Here is a 9,783-nt window from a genome sequence, read left to right as displayed (position 1 = left end):
AAAAAAAATTAAAAAAAAAAAAAAAAAAAAAAGTGCTCTTTTGCATAGCATTACCATAACACTTGAGTGATTTGCTGCATCTTCTGGCGGTTTTGGTGATTTTTGCTGCGTGCTGCTACTGATACACAGCAATTCAAGCGTCTGAATAAAATATATAGTGCAGATATATATTGCACTTAGGCAAGCTGACAGTGTTTGTTTCATTAGCAGGTGAATGTAGTTGTCAAGAGTACTAAATGAAGGGTAAACATCACCTTGTTCCCTGTTTTGCTGTGTGCATGATTTGAAGTGTTACTTTATCCTTAACAATGGCCTTTTTTTAAAAAAAAAAATAAAATATTTTCCTCTTCCATCAAGAGGTTATCAATAATCTAAAAGCTACCAGCAGCTGAGAGATTAATCCTTCATTTCTCTGAGCGTGAACAATTCTAATAAAAAGCTTCAAGAAGGTTACAGGAGGATCACATAGTAATCAATAGCCATTCACTTGTAATTTTATTCGATTTATTCTTTCTCAATAAAAGACTAGTCTGTTTTTTTTCCCCTCAGCTTTGCACATTGGATACCTTACCTTGTTACTAGGAGACGTGGTATGATATGTATGTTACTTTCCTTGAGCAGGGTGGTATTAGCCACTTAATCACAGGAATGTAGGTGAGTAAGAGTCTAGTGCTCTTTAGCTGTTAGAAAGTCTGAAACAGTAAGGCTTTTTTTGTTTGTTCAGGTAGTCTTTGAAGAAACCTCTTGGCTATCCTTTCCAGATATACCTGGATACGTATATGCATATAAACATACGTTTACATGTGTATATATATATGTATATGTATATGTATATATACATATGTATATGTATATACATATAACAAATATTCATTGACTTTTGATAATCAACATATGCTGTTTCTGCAATTTATTGGCCTTCTACTGTGCCTCACTTGTTACCTTTGTCTCTTCCTGGCAGGCTATCTTTTGAAGAAAAGAATAATACATCTGAGCTGCTCCCATGTGAATTCCCTTCATCTTGCTGAGCTTCCTTGGTAGTCAACAGTGTGGCTTTTTAATCTGGTTTCCTGAGGAAGTGAGGTTTATGCAATTATGCTATCTGTCCTTCGTTGCTCTTGAGGCTGCAGGCTCCTTTCAGAGCAGGTTGATAAAAGGGGTAAAGAGATCCAGAATATTTTTTTTTCTTTTTTCCTGTCAGTTTTTCTAAAATTCGTTAGCTAAATAGACCAGTCCCTAGAGAAGAGGAGACAAGTGGGCAAAACCATCAAGTTGGCAGCTGTCAGCTGGGCAATGGACACATGAGTAGCTCCAGACTAGCCCCATCCTGTGCTGGTCTGTGCCTGCTGGGCATGTGAGGGGGCACAGTGGAAAGCTGGCGTTGGTGTGAGGGGATAAGGCCAGAGACATGTAAGAGCAGGCTAGGTGAGCCCTGCAGAGCCATTCCTTGGCTTTTGGCTGCAGCAGTGGCTGGGCTACTCTGGTTCTTGCTATTTGGATTTTTAAGCCTTTTTAGCCCCTCCCCAATTCTTTTTTGTAGCAGTTTATGTTTTATGGTGTTTTGCTGTGTTTGGCTTGGCTGACTTAGTTCTGCTCTTCCTTGAATTTGTGTAGGAATTGGGATTTTGTTTTGAGTGAAACTTTCCTATTAGTGGTTGTAAAGATGTGATGGTGGAGGCAGCTATAGGAGCAGAGGAAAGCACAGAGAATCTGTGTGATGTGGATACCTTGTAATCATCAGAACTTATTTTTATTGTGTTGTCATAAAAAAAGATTTGCATTTTACTTGTATTAGGCTTTTTTGATATATGGCCTAGTAGATAAATGTTGAAATTCTGATTGACTGGGGAGAAAAACAGGTGGAAATATGTGGATTAGGCTGTTTGCTGTATGCTTTGCAGGAAGATGGATTACTTCTCTCTGGGGTTTCTCCACTCCTGTACCAGCTGTATGTCTTCTAGGGATGATATATGTATAAATGTAATACTACTTCATCTTCCTGCTGTGAGATGTTTTTGGGGAAAATATTTTTTTCATTTTTTTTTTTTCCCCTCAAAAAAACCCCCAAAAAAAAGCTATTGCACAAGGTGCATATTGTCAACTCAAACTAAGGCAGAAATTGCTGCAGTGAGAGGAGTCAGAAAGGGACCCAGCTTAGGATAGTTCTCCTACCAGTTCTCTCCTGGCCCTACATGGGTGGGAGATATCAGCCACTTCTTTAGGGGCACTGGGACCCCAGTGGTGTCTCCTTTACCCCATGTGGGACTGGGGAGATGAGTAGAGAGCTCCAGGGAGAAGGCAGCTGCTGCTGGGACTGGCTGAAGCAGCTGCAGGAGCAGCCACAACCAGGGTTTTCTGCAGAGAGACTGCAGGCTGACAGGTCTTTCCAACCTTGTGCCCAGCTGGCTCACAACTGTTCTCACGCTGTCTTCGCCCCAGTGTTAATCCACGTCTGTCATTTTGTATGGCCCACAACTCTGTTCCCTTCTCTTTTCTTGGCTTAACTTTTTAAACAAACCCACTGGAAATGGTTAAAAGTAAACATACAGTGGAATTTGTAGTGGATGCCTTTAGCTGCTGTGCTTGCAAACCCAAAATGGTCTGTTGTGTAACTTGGGCTTCTTGATGTCCACTGAGGAGAGGCTGAGGAGAGAGGAGGTCTGGCTAGTGTACCAAGGTAGAGCTCTCTTTAATAACTATTATTAAAAAACCTTTAGCAATTCCTGTGTGTTCAGAGACAGTGCATGGGGACTTTTTTCACATGCAAAATTTAAATACATCAGTAATAGTTAATGGTAAACTGATGTCTGTGGAAGTTGCTGTTGCTTTGTAGCAAATATTGGACAATGAGTTTGTGCTTCTATCAGAAGCATTGCATTAATGTCACTGTACCTAGCAGCTCTTAAATTGATAAAAATTAAATTTGTATCAAATTTAATCAGTTTGATGAAATTGTTTGGCTATCCTCTCCGGGATTTTGGTGCCAGACTTCAGCCTACTATGGATTATTTTGGTTGACTTTTAATGGGAACTCAGAAGATCCAAGTCGGCACTGGCATGAAGTCAGGGTCTCACTGGAGCAGCAGCTATGGAGTGGTGTATGGCAGTGCCCACCCTGCTTTTGCTGATGGGCTTTTCTCAATCCTGCAAACAACAGTAAAATCGTTGAGGTGATCTGTTTCATACTATGTGTTGGTAAAAGAAATGCTACCCTGCATTTCAAGAAGATGATGCTCCTTATTGAGCCTTCCTGAAATTAGTCACCCTTGCTACAGCCTCAGCTCTGCAACAGGTTCATCCTTGTTAACCAATTTTTAATTGCATTAATTCCCATCTGTGTGGATTCCAATATGTAAATAACGTTCCAGTTCTCCAGCTCCTTTTTGGAGGGCTCATAACACCACACTTTCAAAAAACATCCCCCCAGGATCTCCAAGAAGTTTCATGCTTTTCAACTATATGAAATTTGGTGAAAATGGAAGTAAATGCAGGTAAAATTATAGTGGTAGTAGTAAAACACATTTTCTTCTGGTGTACAGTCCCACGCAGCCTGGCCTTAAAGCATCTCCACTGAGTAGCAGCACTACTATCAGCAAAGCCCCCTCCCCTTCCCACATTTATTTCCATGGTAACCCAGGGAAGGCATTCTGCAGCCTCAAAACTACTTTTGCTCTTTCATCATGCAAGCTGGCATTGTCAAGGGCTGAGTGTATTCCTACAGCTTTGAATGAATATAAAAAAAAAAAAAAGGCTGAATTTGGATGGTCAGTTGTTATTTGGGAGGCCCTACAGCAGGAAAGAACGGGCAACCTTCAAGTGACCTAGTGTCTGTACATTGCTTAGTAAGGAAAAAAGAGTCTTGCTTCATTAATTGATTAACTTGGAGGGTGGGGGTTATCAGAATTATCCTTCTGTGAAGTGAATGCAGCAATTTCCTGAAACGGCTTTGAGGTGGGGGGGAAAGGGGCAGATGGCTGGCCGGGCTGTGCCGCCGAACCGCTGGTAAGCTTGCATGCTGCGATCTGTTGCAAATCTTGCTTTCTCATGGAGTCTTTAATGTCTTTACAGGTATCGTTCAGAAAATGGTGTCTTAACAGATGCCTGCTCTTTGACTATATTACGCATTTGCCTTTTATTGGTGTAGAAGTGGAAATGTTTAGTGGCATTTTGCAATGCATGCTCTGTGTGAGCAATTTAGAAGCTGGTAGTAAAGTGTTTGCTGTGTTTCCTGCTGTAATGAGCTGGATTGATTTTATGATCTCTATGGTGCATGCTTTCAAAAATCCGTATTTATGCAGCATTTGCATGTAGATGTTGAGAGGATTTTATTATATTTAAACAGGCTAAGGCTATTTGATTTATACGTGTGATAAGAGTAGCATGTAGAACTAATAGTACTTGGTAAAAGAAAACCAATTGCAAACAGTATCTGCAAACGGGGAAGAATGAAATGATGTAAGTAATTATTTTTTAAATATTCTGAAAGCAGAAACCTGTCTGATACAAGCGTGGTCAGAAATGTTTCAAACAGTATCTTCATCATGTATGATAAATGGTTTGGATTATTTTTTAAAATTTTCTACTTACGTCTGTTTCCATGTGTCTGAGCACATGAATCACAGTGCAGTAATAGTATTGATTAAAATATTTTAGGGGTGCTGCCTGATCAAAGGATTGGATTGCCCTTTGAGTGGCTTGTGATGAACTGGCAGGATTTATTGCTGTTCTTCCTTGCATTATTTGTTGGGGAAGGGTAAAAATGCAGCTTTCTTCTAAATGTGTCTGAAGTACATAATGGCTGTGAAGTCACCATGACAACATGGGGACCTGGATCAGATTTTCCTTCCACCTCTTTTCTGTTTTGTTGTTTTCTAAATATTTGTTATTTATGCGTTCGTTCTCTTACAGCTCTTGTTGGTATGAGACTTTTAATGATATCCAGCTCTTAAAGTAAATTATGTTTCCAGGGTTTTCTTTGATTAAACACAGTCCAGCATATATAATTTGCTGCACAGCTAAGGTAGGATCTAAACAGGGACATGAGAGCACTTCCAGCTGTTGTAATTCCAGTGTTGCAGCCCTGAAAACTTCTGCTGAGCTCTTGCATGGTCCCTGGGGCTTCCTGTCTTCTCATAGCCTTGCCATGTGGGATGTGGAGCCTGGGGACTTCTGAAAGTTATGTACGAGTTAATGTGTAAGAGCATTTTCATTCAGGCATGGCTGGAGTTCAGAGCAAGCAAAAAAGTGATCGTGTTCAAGAAACAAACAGTTCTTTACACCCTTCTTTGCTAAGGGGTGCTGAATGCACCACCACCACTGTAGGAAGAGGGTGGAGATTTTTGCAAGATGTGGTGCTAGCTGTTCCTTCCCACTCTTTGGGACTTACTAAAGACATGCTGCCCAGGGTGGAGTGAGATTTTTGTTCAGTTCCCCTGTCAGTCTGAGGCACTCAAATTTTACCACTCACAGATTTTTCCCGCCTGCCAAGGGTTAGACTGTACAGGGCACTTCACACTTTTCTGAAGTGCTGGCACTGTGTTCAGAAGGGAGTGAAAGGCTAACCAGGTGAGAGAGGGTGTGCAAGGAAGGCAGTGGCTGCAGTGAGGCTTTGTTGGGGAGTGGTGGTGGCAGAGCATCTGGTCTTCACTCCCATAGCTGCAGGCACATGCATGGAGTTAGACAGGGGCTTATTTTGTGGATAGTGTTTTGGGGTGACCCAGCTCAGGAATCTTCTAGGTGAGTATTTACTTCAGGGAGTAGACATTTGACCTGGAGATTTCTCCCTAGTGTTACCATCTGCCTCTTCTTGCAGGGTTTGTAGAATGGGAGGAAAGGTGTTTGTTTCATACTTGCGACAGCAACCTGTGTATAATTTGTAGTGAATTTAGTGGAATAACAAGTAGTAGTAGATGTTATGTGGAGGTGATGTTTCAGTGTCAATAGAGGAGGGTAATTACATGCTTCTGAGTTACCATCATACTTCCTGGTAGGACAAAACTGCTGTAATTGGGGTAAATGGAAGTAAAAATCATTGCAGTTGTCATTTGTGCCTATGTTAACCTGGAGGAGAAGTTTAGTATCCATGACATTTTCTAAGAACATACAGATTTGCTTGCCCATGTGGCAGATTTGTGAGCATGTTTCAGTATTGAGGCAATTAGAAAGCAAATACATCATGACAGTGACTTGCGTCTTTGTCTTATTACCCTACATGCTTGACATGGGAAAATGAAGAACCAAATGTTTTCTTCTCCACTCCCATCAGCCTGATGCTTTACTTGCTGCCACATGAATAATATGATGACTTCTTTTAATTTGGAAAAGTGTTGAGTTCTGCCTGATTGCTGGGGTGAAGTTCCAAGTAATGTTTAACAGGAATTACCTAGAGCCAGGTAGGATTGTGTCCTTTGAAGCATGTTTACGTGACACAGGCTATTTCCCCTTCTACTTAATATTGCCTATTATTTCGAATATAGCAAAATATGTGCAGAAAATCCAGTCCTTTGGAAATTCATCTTGAGTATCTAAGATTTAATTTGAGCTAGAGGCTTAAAACAATGAGATATATCAGTGATAAGAACAAGTAAGAGCAAGAGTCTGGTGGATTTTTGTAATCACAAAAATCTATATAACCTATTTTGCTTTCTAGATCCTTAAAGTTAGGAAACATACCATAAATGCTAGAGGCAAAGACTTCAAAGTCATGCATTTAGGAGTTGTGAAAAAATACACCAAACCTAACATAAAGTGACCCCCCCCACCCCAAAAAAGCCCAACCACAAAACAACAAAAGAAACCCCCCCTGTCTTACTCCCAAGCTTTGAGCTAAGCTTGGTGCTGTAAGGAAATCCACACCAAAACAAACCCGTGTATATATATGAAGGCCCAGTGGGGACAGGACAGATTGGCAGTGAAGATGGCATTACAGCATTCCTGGTACTTAAGGGTCCTGGAGATTGAAGTTATACTTTTTACTCCATCTAATGCTAGCAGTAGCGCTTTAAGAGCTTACTAACACCTGAAATCAAGGCATTTGTATTTATTTGTTCCTATTAATTTTGTCCATTTCTAAGGAAAGAGAAGGAAAGACTTGGTTTCAGTCCTACAGAATAGGACTGGGTAGTCTGCAACTATTCTGAATACAGAATAGTCCTACAAATACCCTTTTGCAGTATTTTATTAGGAGCAACCTGGTTTTGCTCTGTGTCAGAGACTGGTGCTAGCTTGCAGTTTAGTCCTTGGTCTTTCCCAGTACATGGGGTCTGCCATGAAGAACTGTATCCAAGGTCCAGAAATTCTTTCCAAATATAGGGTCCCTCCCCCTGACCATCCAAAAAAGTGAAGAATTCACCATAGTGGATAATTTCACAATTCAATGTTAAAATCCTGTTTTCATAGAGCTATTGCTCTTTGCCTCCCACCCCCCCAAAAAAAAAGTTTCTGCATTTGCAAGTTCCAACAGGAAACCAAAATTGAGCATTTTCACTTAAGCATGGGATCAGTTGAAGTTTCATTTCCCCTATAAATGCAGATGTGGCATTAAAAAACCCTTGCCACAAAAATGATAGAGGTCTGGAAAAAATACTTCACTGGAAAAGTTAAAGGTCTCAACCTCTTTGGTTATCAAAGACAAGCTGGTTTTAAATTTATTGAACGACTGGCCAAAATACCATGATCTTAGAAGGTAGGATGATGAAACTGGTTATTTTACTTGTAAAGGTGACTTTGTTTTTAGGAAGGAAAACAAAGTATCATTTTTTGGATACTTTGAATACTGCTGATTCCCAGTGAGTTTTTGTTGGAAAACAAGGTTTCTGTATTTTTTTTTCCTTGCCATTAGGCGAAAATAATTGAGATGCAGTGCTGCTGCTTACTGGTCAGTTGAGTTGCTGTAAACCATATCATTCCCAGGGTTCTCGGAGCGTGGGACCTGTCAGAACAGCTGCCCTATCTGTTGTACCGAGGTAGGAGACGTCTCGGAGCCCAGTTCCACTTTCTGCTGCCTTTGGTCATGCGGGTACCCAAAGTGCAGCCTGCTTTCACACCACTTCCCCGTGCATGGGATGAGCTGAATCAGTTCAGAGTTGGGAGAGTTTACTGACCTGACAGAAACCTTCTAACCAAGAATGATGCAGTGTCTGGCGGAGTGAGCAGGGCAGGAGGACTCCTTCAGCTGGAGGAGGTTAAGTGTAGTATAAATCTGTTCCACCATCTCTGTCTTGCACCTGTGTTAAGTTCTGTCCTTCAGCACAGGATTTACCATTTCTTTCTGCTATTGACTGTTTGGTTTGATAAAATGTCCTTTTTTTGGAAACGTTGCTGTGAGAAGCAGAATGAACGGCAATTGCCGTTAACGTGTTATAGTAGCATGGAAATAGATATGACACAAGAGGGCTAACGGAGCTCCTGGGCTTGATCTTGAGAGGTGTTGAGTTTCCCTTCCAAAGGAGGTGCCCAGTGCTCTTGTGTTCCCTCTGAGCAGCCTGGATGGAGAAATGTGAAGGGCTTCAGGACTGGGCCCTTAAAGAGTTAAATGCACAGAAATACTAATCAGTGAATATTTAGGTCATGGAGGGCTGGGACTGGAGAAAGCGTGAACGTTACTGACAGCTGGTGGGTTTTATGTTGGTAATAGAGAGACTGGAGATTATCTTCTATTTAATATTAACACTAGACTTCGAGTTTCTAATTGTACTTATGTTGCATTTGTGTTCTCAGTTAACTGCATTTCTGTTGCTTTGCAAGAGGTGAGGTGTACAGTGGTTCCCTAAGTGCATGTTCTACAACCATTACTTATGTCTTTCATCATGTCCTACAGTCTTAGTTGGACCTGACTTCACAATAATAGTAGATGTTTTGAAGATTAAATACAGGTAATTTTTCATCTTTTCTGAGGCAATGCTTACAAAATTCAGTGCATTACCGACTTTCTCCAGGGCTCTGACCCGTACACCACTTCTCAACCGGCTTTGAAAACTGTGGATGATATATGCTGCAACTGTAGTCCTATGAACAGTCCCCCCTGAAATCCATTGGATTACTCATGTGCCTTGCCATGTCCACCTTTAGGCTTGAAAACCTTTAACATCCTGGATAAGGTCTGCAAGACTCAGGTCTGATCTGCTGTGTCCTCTCTCTGCTCTGAGCCAGACACACCCTAGAAGACTGGTCTGACCGTGCTTGCCTGCAGCTGTACCTGCGTAAAACAGTTCTTCTCAGGGAGACTTTAATTCAAGCACAGCCATGCTAATACGACTGGAAAAGAAAAGAAGTTGGATTAGCACATAATTTTTAATAGTGTTGTGAGAAAGACTATTTGTCAGTGGTTTGGAGAAGAGTCCACTGAATAAAGCTTACCAAAAATGCTACCTTAACAGGACCTTTTCTTTTATGGTTAGTCTGTATTTACATGGGGAAGGCAGGGTGGGAATGATTAAGGGACAGCAAACACATGCTGCTGTAGCAAAAAAGTGACCATGTTTCCAAAAGGGTGAGATTTGGTTCTGGAAATAGGTTTATTTCATGCCTTTGGTCATGGTGCTAGAATCTGTAGATTGTCATTCAGTGAAAACAACTCTTGGTAATTAATTTTTCTTATCACTGGACTTGGTATTTCTAGTTAGTTTCTTGGCTGCTTCAGGAGAGGGTCATCTATTTTGAAATTAATTGGGTTTTTTGCTTGGTGTTGTTGAGAGTTGCTCAAACTACGGTATTATTATAAATATTCACAGTAAATGAAAAGCGATTTTAGAATAGGTATGAACCCTAAGTCTGTCTCTTATA

The 9,783-nt window shown here is 40.9% G+C and overlaps 1 protein-coding gene across 7 annotated transcripts in view; it reads left to right on the top strand.

Moving 5' to 3' along the window:
* FGD3 (FYVE, RhoGEF and PH domain containing 3) overlaps nucleotides 1-9,783 on the top strand; it is a 102,596-nt gene that overhangs the window by 19,035 nt on the left and 73,778 nt on the right. Inside the window, exon 1 of one of the 7 annotated variants that reach the window (XM_026857768.1) lies at nucleotides 3,772-3,830. The exons of 1 other annotated variant lie outside the window; for it this stretch is intronic. Coding sequence is in view for 1 of the 6 variants with exons in the window: in XM_026857764.1 (XP_026713565.1) it covers nucleotides 6,365-6,392 (28 nt within the window). In the remaining 5 variants the exon portion in view is untranslated. Of the gene's footprint in view, nucleotides 1-3,771; nucleotides 3,843-3,980; nucleotides 4,003-4,047; nucleotides 4,069-4,357; nucleotides 4,456-6,333; nucleotides 6,393-9,783 lie in introns of those variants that run through there. 5 more of the 7 variants (XM_026857767.1, XM_026857772.1, XM_026857770.1 and 2 more) reach the window with 5 other exon arrangements.

The sequence above is a fragment of the Athene cunicularia genome (assembly GCF_003259725.1).
Source record: "Athene cunicularia isolate RWA chromosome 12 unlocalized genomic scaffold, athCun1 chr12_part1, whole genome shotgun sequence".
Taxonomy (NCBI): domain Eukaryota; kingdom Metazoa; phylum Chordata; class Aves; order Strigiformes; family Strigidae; genus Athene; species Athene cunicularia.
Note: the sequence above shows the minus strand (reverse complement) of the source record. Positions and strands in the feature narration are given on the sequence as shown.